Raw genomic sequence first — 14,255 nt, 5'->3', positions numbered from 1 at the left:
GATACTCTCGGTAGCTTGCCAGGCTCTCTGAGAGGGGCGGAGGAATCAAACTCGGGTCTGCCGGATTGGCCGCGTTCAAGGCAAACGCCCTACTGCTGTGCTATCGTTCCAACCCGGGTAGATAATCAAATAATAAAATTTAAGAAATGAATAATAGAAGAAAATCTGGGTCAGATTAATAGCTCAGTGGGCTGAGTATATGCTTCATGTGTACAGGATTTGGTTCTGAATATGACACAGATCCCCAAGCACTGGTAAGCTCTACCAAGTATGACTCCAAAACAAAAAAACAAAACAAAATTAAAAAAAAAAAGGAAAAAATAAAATTCTGACGTTACAAACTAGGACACTTTTCTTTTTATATTTTTTGATGAATCTCTGATAGTGAAAATTAGTGTTACTAATTTCTATTTATTTTATTCATTTATATTTTGGTTTTTGGTCACACTCAGTAGTGCTCAGAGCTTACTCTTGGCTCTGTGTTCAGGGATCACTATTAACAGGATTCCAAGGACCATATGGGGTACTAGGGATTGAACCTGTGTCTGCTGTGTGCTGTCTCTCCAGCCCCTAATTTCTACTCATTTTAATGACCTATATATTGTGGAATAGGATCTTACATCTCACAGAATTAGTTTGTAGATTATCTAATTAATTTATCTGTCTTAGTATTTAAATTTACTAGTAGTTGTGGGGTTAGGTGGATTTATAGTAGGTATTAATAAATGGAGTGTACATTTATCATTTAACAATAAGCATGTTCATTTATTTATAGGGATGTTAGAAAAAGATCTCTAAAAAAATATTTAGGTTAAAACTTTGTTTTACAGGGTTTGAAATTGTAATGTTGTTCTGTTTATACAGATCCATCCTTTTTCGATGCTTGCTGCTATTCTTCCATTCAGCATCTTGAACTATGACCCGCTTCAAAGGGATGAGTTTCTTGGAACTTTCATTCAACACCTTAATTCTCACTTAGGTAGGTATATTGCTTGGTAATATGTTACAGAGGTATGAGAGCTCTCACCTAAAGAGTAACTGTAATAGCCATGCATTTTAGACCAAAAAATTTTTGTATCTATTTCTTTATACAAAATGTCTTAACAGGGAGAGAATTGAAATAGAATAAGTAATACCTGCATACTTACTAGATTAAATCATTGTTAACATTTTATCATGTATGCTTTATTGTTCTTCTCTCATCATTTTAAAGTGATAGACCTATAATCCTATTTCCTTAATTACATAGACTTCTTTTACTAAGAACGATAACTTGGGGGCTGGAGCAACAGCACAGAGGGTAGGGCATTTGCCTTGCACATGGCCGACCAGGGTTTGATTTCCAGCATCCCATATGGTCCCCTGAGCACCGTCAGGAGTAATTCCTGAGTGCATGAGCCAGGAGTAACCCCTGTGCATCGCCGGTGTAACACAAAAAGCAAAAAAAAAAAAAGAAGAATGATAACTTGTCCTATATTACCATAATATGGTTAATGCACTTAAGCAAAAAATTAGTCCTCTCATATTCTTTTCATGCCCAAATCTCCTTCATTATTCCCAACATCCCTTTTACAGTAGTAATTTTTTATTGTTTTTTTGTTTTGGCACTATACTTGCTGATACAGGGGCTATTCCTGGCTGAGTGCTCAGGGGTCATTCCCAACAGTTTTTGGAGGATCATGTCGTGTTGGAGAGTGAATATAGGCCTTCAGCATGCCAACCTGGGCCTATTGAGCTGCCTCTCGGACCCTTGTAGCTATTAGTACCCAGGATCCAGCCAAGGTTTACTCATTGCATTTGGTTGTTGTCTCTAGTTCTCTTACACTCAAGCATATCCTCCAGTGTTTTTTGGTCTTTTATTTTGTTTGTTTTATTTGTTGTTGTTTTTGTTTGGCATTGACTTGGGGAAAAGATTTTTGGAATTTTTTCCCCCTTCTGACTTTTGGTTGTTACACTTTTTTTAATTATAGAGAAAAGTTGAAAGACTAATATAACAAACATCTCTATTCCCATATTATAAATTTTAAATTTTATCTTTGGGCCAGGGCTGGAGTGATAGCACAGTGGTAGGGCGTTTGCCTTGCGCACAGCCAGCCTGGCTGAGCTGGGTTCGATTCCTCCGCGCCTCTCAGAGAGCCTGGCAAGCTACCGAGAGTATCTCACCCACATGGCAAAGCCTGGCAAGCTACCTGTGATGTATTCAATATGCCAAACACAGTAACAACAAGTCTCATGATGGGCCCACTTGAGCAAATTGATGAACAACGGGAGGACAGTGACCAGATATTTTGTTTGGGCCACACCTGCTGATGCTCAGGATTCCTGGCTCTGTACTCAGGAATTACTCCTGCTGATGATTGGAAGACCATAGGGGATGCTGGGGACAAACCTAGGTCCGCTACGTGCAAGGCAAACGCCTACCTGCTATACTGTTGTTCTGCCTCCCATAGTCTACTATTGATTAGTGACTATTTTGCCACATTTTCTCTGTTTGTATGATGAACCACTTGAAATATCAGTTACAAAGCTCAGTACATTCTCATATATAATATCAGTGTTACACTTTTAAAAATAAACAATTGGGCTGGATAGCACATGCCATATGGTCCCCAACCTTGTCAAGGGTAATTCCTAAGCACACAGCTAGGAGTAACCTTTTAGCATCACCAGGTATGACCCCAAAACCTAAAAAAAAAAAAAAACCAAAATGAGCAACTACTACCTGTTATCTACTCAGTCCATAATCATATTTTCTTGTCACCAATTTTTTTGATTTTTTTAATTGAATCACCATGAGCTATAGGTAAAAAACTTTCATGTTCGAGTTATAGTCATACAATGATCCAACACCCCTCCCTCCGTAAGTGTACATTTTCCACCACCAGTGTCCCCACTATCCCTCCTCCTGTCTTTATGGCAGACAATTGTCCCCTTACTCTTTCTCTCTACTTATGGTTTGCAATACAAATTACAGATAATGAGAGGGCCATCATGTTTGGTCCTTTATCTACTTTCAGCACACATCTCCCATCCTGAGTTATCTGTCCAACCATCATTGACTTAGTGATCCCTTCTCTTTCCCTGCCGCCTTCTCACCCTACTCACAAGGCAGACTTCCAACTGTGGAATCATCTTCCTGGCCTTTGTCTCTATTGTCCTTGGGTGTTAGTCTCATATTACGATATTTTATATTCCACAAATGAGTGCAGTCATTCTATGTCTGTCCCTCTTTCTGACTCGTTTCACTTAGCACGGTACTCTCCACGGCTATCCGCTTATAAGCAAATTTCATGACTTTGTCTTTCCTAACGGCTGCATAGTATTCCATTGTGTAGATGCACCAAAGTTTCTTTTTCTTTTTTTTTTTTTTATTAGTGAAGCACCAAGGCTTACAAACTTTCATGCTTGGGTTTCAGTTATACAATGATCGAGTACCCATCCCTTCACCAGTGCCCATTCTCCACCACCAATGAACCCAGTAGCCCTCACACCCCCCCGACCCCATCCCCCCCACTCCGCCCCACCTCTGTGGAAGGGCATTCCCTTTTGCTCTCTCTTTTCTTTAGGGTGTTGTGGTTTGCAATAGAGGTATTGAGTGGCCATCATGTTCGGTCTTTAGTCTGCTTTCAGCACATATCTTGCATCTCGAGTGAGTCCTCCAAACACCCTTTACTTGGTGTTCCCTTCTCTATCTGAGCTACCTTTTCCCCCAGCATCTGCTGCCAGCTTCCAAGCCGTGGAGCAGACCTCCTGGTACTTATCTCAGCTATTCTCACCGAAGTTTCTTTAATCAGTCATCTGTTCTTGGGCACTCAGGTTGTTTCCAGATTCTGGCTATTGTGAACAGTGCTACAATGAACATACAGGTGCAGATGTCATTTCTACTGTACTTTTTGCACCCTTGGGATATATTCCCAGAGGTGGTATCGCTGGTGTCACCAATATTTTTTATAACAAAAAAACCACCAATGTTGAGTGTTATGTCATTTTCTCCTGTTTCTTTTTCTTGTGTCTATTTATTTGTTTGTTTATTTTTGGGCCACACCTGGTGATGCACAGGGATTACTTTGACTCTGCATTCAAGAATCAATCCTGGCTGTCCTTGGGAGACCATATGGAATATTGGGGTTTGAACCGTGGGACAGCCACATGCAAGGCAAACGCGCTACCCGCTGTACTATTGTTCTGGCACCTCTTTTTCCTGCTTGACATATAATTTTTTGTAAAAGAGATGACAGATTAGGGAGGAGGACCAAGGTGAAACCCAGGCTTCATAGAAATCTGTAGCTCAGCACTGAGATCCCAGTGCCTGATAGCAGCATAGACCAATGGGCCATTCTCAGGAGCTGGATTTGCACTCTCCACTGCTCACTGTGTGACACTGGGCAATTCATCCCGCTTGTCTGCAGCTTTGTGTATTCGCTCATGTACCAAATACTGAGTGAGACAGTGTACTAATGCATACTACATGCTTAGAATGGTGCATCACATGTTGTGGGTACCAATTACCTATTTGACGTAAATAAGTCACGATCACGATCATCCTGTTGTTCGTTGATTGCCTCGAGCAGGCACCAGTAATGTCTCCTTCGCCCCAGCCCTGAGATTTTAAAAAGTGCCATATTCAAGGCTCTTTCAGAGTTAGGAGAATGAGACCCATCATTGTTACTGGTATTTGGCATATTGGGTACACCACGGGGAGTTTGCCGGACTCTGCCATGTGGGCAGGTCACATTCGGTAGCCTGCCTGGTTGTCTAAAGTAAGAATGACATAAATAAGTCATCTTTCATTTTATTTATTTATTTATTTATTTTTCTTTTGGGGTCATACCTGGCAATGCACAGGGGTTACTCCTGGCTCTGCACTCAGGAGTTACCTCTGGCGGTGCTCAGGAGACCATATGGGATGCTGGGAATTGAACTCGGGTCGGCCGTGTGCAAGGCAAACACCCTACCTGCTGTGCAATCTCTCCAGCCTCCATCTTTCATTTTAATTCTACTTCTTTTCAAGGCAATTTCAAACTTTTTATAGAAATTTAATAATACAGAAATATTCACACACTTACTATATAATATTTATACAAATTGAATTACCCAAGGAATAATTTCAAGTAGAATATCACAGTACCCTTCTCGCTTCCCTCTTTCCTGCGTTATACCTAAATGTAATTAGTTCTCCACTATCCTGACTTGTAATCATATAGGTTAGTTTCATCAAAACTGTGTATCAGTTTAAAAAAAAGTTTGGTTTAACCTGAATTATGTCCTTTTTACATATGAGAAAGTTGTACAATTTAATTTTTAAAATACGTTTTCTTTTTTCTTTGACTTTACAATAATATTATAATTTTTGAAAATCTTCATTTTAGGTAAACTGGATCCTCTGGTTTTAGTATTTCTTGGTTTCTCTTTTGCCACCCTTGAATATTTTCCAGAAGATCTGCTAAAGGCAATTTTTAACATCAAATTCCTGGCCAAATTGGATTCTCAACTTGAATGTATGTATTTACATTTTAGTGTACTGTCACAGTTGAACTTTATATCCAACTTTGAGTTCTTGAGATTCCTAAGAAAGGGAGAGGGGTGAGAGCGGGGGTGAAGAGGTAGTAGGGCTTTGACATTTTGGTAGTGGTGAAGGTATAGTAACTTTAATACATCAAAATAATAAATTTTTACATTATTATAAACATATAATCTAAATTATACCACTGTACCACTGTCCACTGTACCACTGTCCTCCTGTTGTTCATCAGTTTTCTTGAACGGGCACCAGTAACGTCTCCCTTGTGAGGCTTGTTGTTTTTGGCATATCGAATACGCCATGGGGAGCTTGCCAGGCTCTGTGGTGCAGGCGGGATACTCTCGGTAGCTTGCTGGGCTCTCCTGGAGCGATAGCACAGTGAGTAGGGAGTTTGCCTTGCACCCGGCCGACCCGGGTTCGATTCCTCTCCTCCTTTCAGAGAGCCCAGCAAACTACCAAGACCTAAATTATAATAATTAAAAATGAAAAATTATTAAAATTGGAAAAAAGTTTTAGTTCTACCTATTCTGAAGCATTTAAGTACTAGTGTTTTGTTTATAAAAGTATTTCCGGATTATTGTAGAAAATCGCAAAATACAGAAAAGGGTAATGTGGAAAAGAAAGGCTTACTTATACCACAACTGAAACTCTACTTTTAATGCTTTGGAATATTTTATTTTATCTTTTTGGCCTCTTTCTTGGGGGTTGTCTTGGGGCCTCACCCAGCAGTGCTTGAGTGCTTGGAGCCTAAACCAGCTCAGTGCTTGGGGGTTGGTACAAGTGATGCTTGAGGGAGGCTGTGTAGACCTGGGGGGTCTAACCTGGGGCCCCCAGCATAAAAGTTTGTGCTCTTGCCCTTTTGGCCGTGTTTCTAGTTCTCTCTCCTATTCTTCTGTGTATATTTTTTGTTTTTTGTTTTTTTGACAGTTTTTTTTTTATTTGTTTGTTTTTGTTTTTGGGCCACACTAGGTGATGCTCAGGGCTGACTCCTGGCAGGTTTGGGGGACCATATGGGATGTCAAAGTTTGAACCTGGGTCACCTACATGCAAGGCAAATGCCCTACCTACTTTACTATTTTTCCCTCCTGTTTCTGATTTTAAAATAAAGTTAAGATTATTTATGTATTCACTTTGTATGTTGTCCTTTATCATTTTCCATGTCATTAAGTATTGTTGAAGTCTTAAGCTTTTTAGTGTTTCTGTAATGTCTACTGTTTTGTAGGTTACTTTAATTATCATCACTGTGTGCGTGAATCATTGATCTCATCTGATTCCTAAATGAGGAGAGTAATAAAAGTGAAAAGTCTTCCATGTTATTTTTTTAGAATGTAGTCGGAAAGTAACATAAGAATTGGTCCTAATCGTGCCACTGAATGTAATAAGTTTAAAATCTAAAGCATATGTGTGCAAATGAAATGATTTTATGCTAGGAGTAAAAATAATGATGGGGATAAATTTTTGTGAAAATGGACTCTTTGCTTAGTTCAGACTAACAAAATAAAAAATAGAAAAATAAAATTCACACTAGAAGAATAAAATTTGATATTTTATTTTTGATTTCAGTGTTATGTCCATCTCTGAAGATGAGGGTCCAGTTCCGTCTCATGGAACTGAATAGAGCAGTGTGTTTGGAATGCCCCGAGTATCAGATTCCCTGGTTTCATGACCGCTTCTGTCAGCAATACTATCGTAAAGGTTTGTGTTTTCTTCGGGACAGATAATGGAGTATAATTCATTTTTTTAATGATTAGTTTAATTTATTAAGAGCTTAAATATAATGTATTAAGAGCCAAAATATAGACTCTGAAGAGCCAAAAATACAAGTTCAGGGAGCCGGAGCGATAGCACAGCGGGTAGGGCGTTTGCCTTGCACTCAGCCGACCTGGGTTCAATTCCCAGCATCCCATATGGTCCCCCAAGCACCGCCAGGAGTAATTCCTGAGTGCAGAGCCAGGAGTAACCCCTGAGCATCACTGGATGTGACCCAAAAGGAAAAAAAAAATACAAGTTTATCACAAGCAACATAGAATACTCAGAATATTTGAGGAATGGCTTATTCAGCCAACCAAAACATCTTAACCCTTCAAATGTGGCCATTGAATTTAAAAACAATTATAGACTGTACAGTTTTATCTCCCTGGACCAACATATAGTATCATAAAACAAGCAAGAGTCCTGAGGGAAACCACATGCAATGCTTACTGATCCAGTTTCTACATCTTATAGATGGAAATGAACACAGCCCTGCCAATGAGGATCAAATTATACTTAAACATATAATAAATGAATAAAGCTTACATGTATATATTATACATTATTACTGTAAATACATTTTATTTAAAAGTATTATAGGTAAAACAATAAATTCCTTGCTTAAAATGCGGTCGGAACTCTTTAAATGCTGCCTCTTGTCACTACTTAACCATCTGGTCTCCTTAGCTGAAAGGTAGATTATTTTTTAATTTAATTTTCTTTTTACTTTTTAAAAAAATTTATTGAATCACTGTGAGATAGTTACAAGCTTTCATGTTTGGGTTACAATCACACAATGATCAAACACCCATCCCTCCACCAGTGCACATTCCCCATCACCAATATCCTGGTATACCCCCCTTTCCCACCCTCACCCTGCCTCCATGGCAGACATGATTCCTCATAATCTCTCTACTTTTGGGCTTTATGGTTTGCAATACAGACAATGAGAGGTTTTCATGTTTGGTCCTTTATCTACTTTCTGCGCACACCTCCCATTCCGACTGATTCCTCCAGCCATCATTTTCTTAGTGATCCCTTCTCTATTCCAGCTGTCTTCTCCTCTTTGCTCATGAAGCAGGCTTCCAGCTATGGAGCAGTCTATCTACTATCTTTATCTACTATCCTTAGGTGGCAGCCTCATGTTATATTGTTTTATACTGCACAAATGAGTGCAGTCCTTCTATGTCTGTCCCTCTCTTTCTGACTCATTTCACTTAGCATGATATTCTAGATAATGGAGTATAATTCTAAATTAAATAATTCAGTAGTACATTATTATTGTTAAATATAACCATGACACCAGAATTATCAAGAGTGCCGGGATTTATCTAATGGAACCATTCTGGGGGATAAGGGTTGTATTACAAGAATTTATCGTATTTAGGACACAAAACTTTTTGGTAGAGGGCAAAACTCTTCAACTGGATTTACTGTCAGTGTATGTGACATTGCATATAATAATTCACTTATTATGCTGAAGCTTTTGTTGGAAATATTTTCAATTGTAACTATAGAATTGGAGTGATTTTTATTTAAGACTGGTTAACTTAAATGGACTCACTTTTATTTTCATAAAGATATTGGCAGCATGAATGAAGCACAACAGCAGATATATAAAATATTAGCAGAGATACTAGGAGGAACCAGTTATGTAAAGGCCTCTGTTCTAACGCCTTATTACCACACAATAGGTAAGTTTTTGGTAGATTGGGTAGTTTTAAAAGACCAGGTTGACTTAGATAGAATAATTCCATGAATTTAAATTTTGAAAGAATGCTTTTAAAGTTACCTTGAAAAGTTCCAAATAAATGGGCCAGAATGATAGCATAGCGGGCCAGGCACTTGCTTTGCACACGGTTGATCTGGGTTCCATCCCTGGCATCTCATATGGTCTCCCAAGCACTGCCAGGAATGATATCTAAGCACAGAGCCAGGAGTAACCCATGAGTATTGCTGGGTGTGGCACCCAAATTTAAAAAGTGAAAAATAAAAACTCCAAATAGTTAAAAATAGAAAGAATGGTATAATGAATCCTCAAGTTCACAAGACCACTCGGCCACGCTACCACACGGCTGGAGCAATAGCATAGCGGGTAGGGCGTTCGCCTTACACGCGGCCAACATGGCCGACCCGAGTTCGATTCCTCCGCCCCTCTCGGAGAGCCCGGCAAGCTACCGAGAGTATTCGATATGCCAGACACAGTAACAACAAAGTCTCCAATGGAGACGTTACTGGGCCCGCTCGAGCAAATCGACGATCAACGGGGAGGGCCAAGTTCACAAGGCTCAGCTTTGATAACCAAGAGCATTTTGTGTTCTTCAAAAAAGTTTTTAAGGGGCCAGAGTGATAGTACAGCGGGATAGGGCCTTTGCCTTGCATGTGGCCAATCGAGATTCGATCCTCAGCATCCTATGTGGTCCCCCAAGCACTTCCAGGAATAATTTCTGAGTACACAGCCAGGAGAAACTACTGAGCATTGCCATATGTGATCCAAAAAGAAAAAGGAAAAAAAAAACCCAGAAAATAAAAACAGTTTTTAAGGACTTTCACCAATTGAAGTCCTAGAGTCAGATCCACTGAACATTTCTGGAGCTTCAAAAGTCCTGTCCTCTCCACTTAATTTCTTAAGTCAGGATGTTGCTTATCTCCATTGTCTGAAGTTCTTATTAGAAACGAACACTTGTTTAAGGCCCTGGGTTAAATCTCTAGCCCCACACAACACATAAACTGAAATGGAAGTTAGCTTATCAACCTGGACATGGGTTGCCATAGGTATGTACTGCATTCTAATCTGGTGGACCTTGTTTCTCAGTTATCTAGTTATAGAAGACATTGATTTAATTGCAGTTGATATATGGCAGTTAGGCTAAGCTGGTACACTGGATAACAGTACAACATTTTAAAAAAATTTGGGCTGGAGAGACAGTACAGGGGCTAAGGTACTTGCTTGGCAATACAGCCAGCCCTGGTTCTGTCCCTGGCAAGAGCCAGGAATAGTCCCTGAGTACCACTGGGTGTAGCTCCATCTTTACCCCCCCCTCAAAAAAATAACTAAATTTGGTTTGCCTAAATTCATCCTGCATTAAGGGTGACAGAATGGTAATATTCTACATTAGCATTACTTCTATATTTATTGGCTGGAATTTGTCTGAAAAGAAATTTCCCATGTAAACTACTTGCTGTGGAATTTTTATGGGAAAAATAGGTTATATGCTTGAATTTTTGTCTTTTATAGTTTTCAGATGAATTCACGTCCTCCACATGTTACCAAGAGATTGAAGGGGATTAAAATATACTCTTGAGACCATGGAGATGGCTCAGTGGTAAAGTGCATGCCTTCCACTAAGTAGACCAGGGTTTGATCTGTGATACCATTTAAAAAAAAAAAAAAGAACCAATCCTTCCCCCCAGAAAAAAATGCAACTCTAAAATACTTTAAAAGAGGGCTGGAGAGTTAGTACAGGAGGTAAGGCGCTTGCATGCAGCTGACCCCTGTTAGATCCTTGGAACCACATGTGGGCCCCCAAGCACTGCCAGATGTCACTCTTGAGCACACAGACAGGAATTAGCCCCTGAGCACTGCTGGGTATGGGCTCTAAACCCTCCAGAAACAAAACAAAAACTATTCTATGTGACTTGAACTTGCTCAGTGTTAAATATAGATTAAAATACTTTGTTGAATAATTTTGAAAGAAATGCAGAGACCCAAGATAGTATGAGATTAAGGCACTTAACCTTGTATGCAGCGAGCCATGGTTTCATCCCTGGCACTGCATGGTCTCATGAGCATTGCTGAGGCAACCCCTGAGCAAAGAACTGGGATTTGGACCCTTGGTGTCACCTAACCCTCTCCTAGCCTCCACCCCCAAATAAAAGGTGCAGTTGGACCAGATCTTTTGAGTTTATGTTTTTCTGTTTGGGGACTCCCCAGTAGTACTGGGGGGCACCTAAGCCAGCCTAAGGGCCAGATCTGATAAAGTTAGCTGGATAAGTAGGAGTATGCATCGTTCTTTTCTGTGTGCAGATGTGTCGAAGTATGTACATGTGTGTATGTATACATATTTAAAATGTTATCTTAAACTCTCACCCGTAAGAATTTACATAATTTATACTATTGATTCTTGTACTGGATTCTAGATTTTGAGTGTATTTTGGATAAGAGGAAAAAACCTCTTTCTTATGGAAGTAATAATATAACCTTGGGAAAACTATCAGAAATGCCAATGGAATCAAATACCCAAATAATGGGATCAAGACTCCCACCAGGAGCTGTGAGGTAACTGTTTTTTTGTTCTATAATTTGTTACTGAAATGTTAAATTTGGTCTACTTAATGGGCTTTTACCAAGACTTGTAGCAGTCGCATTCTACCTCTGTGCCTTTGCTTTTCCTTTGCCTTCTGTCCTTTTGTTTCACACTCTGCAGTCACTCTAACTAAAGAGTAGGCCTTCTAGTTGTCCTTAGTGGAAACAGAGTCCCTACCTCTCTGCTTTTTGATAGCACTTAGCCACTTACTATTCCTTCCAGTTTCTTATTGTATAGCACATGTTCTCTGTTTGAATATAAACTGTGTTGTTTTATAATTACGTCATTTGCAATGCCCTGGGTAATGGCAGTTGCACAATAAGTATGTACTGGACAAAGAAACAAATGGATAAAAGCTTGGGGATATTTATTATAATTTAGTGTAGTTCTGTTAGTAATAGACTTAGCTGTCATCATTTACTAAAATAGAAAAATAATGTACTCATTCATAGTCATTTGACTTTTGTTAGCTTATAAAGATACAGTCTTGTTATTGAAAGGTTTATAATTAAGTTAGTTTCTCATTTTAATCTCATAAATAAATACTTCTCTCTTATGTAGAGTTTCCTTGGAATTTTTGGATTCAAAAGCTTTTTGTAGAAATATCCCTCATTTGAAAGGAAAATCTACTATGAAAAAACGACATTTGGAAATTTTGGGTTATCATGTAATTCAGGTATGACATTCACTTTTTTTTTTAAGTAAATAGATTTTATTTGGGGGATTTTTAAGATGTGTGTGTGTGTGGGGGAGAGAGAGAGAGAGAGAGAGAGAGAGAGAGAGAGAGAGAAACAGTAACGTACTCAAGAACATGCGCTTCTCCAAGGACGGAGAGAGAGAGTCCCTACACACATCCTAGCATTAGACACAAAAGCATGAAAGTACACATCTCAAGAGGGGAGATGCGGGCAACACATGTGCTGGGGCACCACATGTGCTCGGCCACGTGGGCGCAAGCACATATGGGCTCGGGCAGCATATGCGTGCCGACATTCACTTTTTAATAAGCCAGACTGCCTCTGTATTTTATTTTAATGTGACAGTTCTAGAATTGCCTCTTTTTTCATATTAAAAAATCTTATATTAAAATATCTCTGAAGTAGAGTAACCTCCAATTTTGAAAAAAAAATAGTAAACAAAAATCATTTCTTGGGGCTGGAGCAATAGCACAGCGGGTAGGACATTTGCCTTGCACACGGCCCGACCCAGGTTCGATTCCCAGCATCCCATATGGTCCCCCAAGCACCGCCAGGAGTAGCCCCTGTGCATCACCAGATGTGACGCAAAAAACAAAACAAAACAAAACAAAAAAACCAAAAAAACAAAAATCATTTCTTTGGAGCCAGACAGATAGTACAGAAGGTCACATGCTTGCTTTGTACAAGGCTGACCCAGGTTTGATCTCCAGCATCCCATATGGTTCTCTGAGCACTTCCAGGAGTAATTTCTGAGTGCAGAGCCAGGAGGAACTACTAAATACCACTGGGTGTGGCCTCAAAAAAAAATTATCTTACTTGTCACTGCCACTGTCCTGTTGTTCATCAATTTGCTCGAGTGGTTACCAGCAACATCTCCATTGTGAGACTTGTGGTTACTGTTTTTTGCATATCTAATATGCCTTGGGGAGCTTGCCAGGCTCTGCCATGTGGGTGGGATACTCTCGGTAGCTAGACGGAAGAATCAAACCTGGGTGGGCCGCATGCAAGGTAAACGCCCTACCCGCTGAAATTTTTATTTGTATATATTTTCTGAAGCAGGAAAGGTCTCTTCAGCTTTGTCAGAAATCCAGTGTGTCCGACTTGGATTCTATAATTGGTTCAATGATTCTGCTTAGTAGTGCTTTTGAGTTTTCTCCCAAGTTATTTGTGATGCCTTCAAAGCTGTTATTTACATTTACTTATTTTACAGATCCCGCATTTTGAATGGAACTCCATGGCCCTGTCCACAAAGGATGCACGGATGGCCTACCTAAGGAACTGTATATTTGAAGAAGGAAAATCACAGTTGTAGTTTGATGAAAATTATAGTTTGATAAAGTTATCATGGTGTGTCCTTTTGAACTTGTTTAATGAAGTGGCGTAACACTGTTGAAAAATTATAGTGTCAAACTGATTTCAAAGCCAACTGAATACCTTTAAAATAAATAGATATTTGATTGAAAGTTTACAGTTCTTAATATCGACTGGAGAGATAGTATAGGTGTTATGGTGCTTGCCTTGCAACCCGCTGACCCTGGCACTACTTAGGGTCTCCCAAGTGTTTCTGGGTTACTCCTGAGCACATAGCCCCCTTCAGAGTTATTGACCCTGTGAATTCACTTTGTTCCCAGATAAAGTGGTAGGTAAAGTGCCTTGAATCTTCAGCATAGCTTTAAAATGTGTTTAATTTGGTTCAAATACTTGTTTAAAATGGCCAATTTCAGGTCCAAAGTGATAGTACAAGTAGGGTGTTTGCCTTTCATTCGGCTAACCTGCATCCTATATGGTTCCCTGGCACTGCCAGGAGTAATTATTGAGTGCAGAGCCAAGTGTAACCCCTAAGCAGAGTCAGATGTGGCTGAAAAAAACAAAATAAATAATTTTTTTTAAATGGCCAATTTCTTGTATAACCAGAGTTCAGTACCTAATGCACAAATAATATATCAGTGTCACAGAAAAAGTGGAGAAAGACAGCTT

At 39.5% G+C, this 14,255-nt stretch overlaps 1 protein-coding gene across 2 annotated transcripts in view; it reads left to right on the top strand.

The window, feature by feature from the left end:
• FASTKD1 (FAST kinase domains 1) overlaps positions 1-14,219 on the top strand; it is a 35,357-nt gene extending 21,138 nt beyond the window's left edge. Inside the window, exons 8-14 of one of the 2 annotated variants that reach the window (XM_056110314.1) lie at positions 865-979; positions 5,370-5,498; positions 7,085-7,216; positions 8,854-8,967; positions 11,414-11,552; positions 12,142-12,256; positions 13,489-14,219. In XM_056110314.1, coding sequence (XP_055966289.1) covers positions 865-979; positions 5,370-5,498; positions 7,085-7,216; positions 8,854-8,967; positions 11,414-11,552; positions 12,142-12,256; positions 13,489-13,590 — 846 coding nt within the window. In that variant the 3' untranslated portion in view covers positions 13,591-14,219. The remainder of the gene's footprint in view (positions 1-864; positions 980-5,369; positions 5,499-7,084; positions 7,217-8,853; positions 8,968-11,413; positions 11,553-12,141; positions 12,257-13,488) is intronic. The other variant, XM_056110315.1, reaches the window with a different exon arrangement.
• The last annotated feature ends 36 nt before the right edge of the window (positions 14,220-14,255 follow it).

This window comes from Sorex fumeus, unplaced genomic scaffold, assembly GCF_029834395.1.
Source record: "Sorex fumeus unplaced genomic scaffold, SorFum_2.1 ptg000009l, whole genome shotgun sequence".
Taxonomy (NCBI): domain Eukaryota; kingdom Metazoa; phylum Chordata; class Mammalia; order Eulipotyphla; family Soricidae; genus Sorex; species Sorex fumeus.
This window is presented reverse-complemented; position numbering and strand designations above follow the sequence as displayed.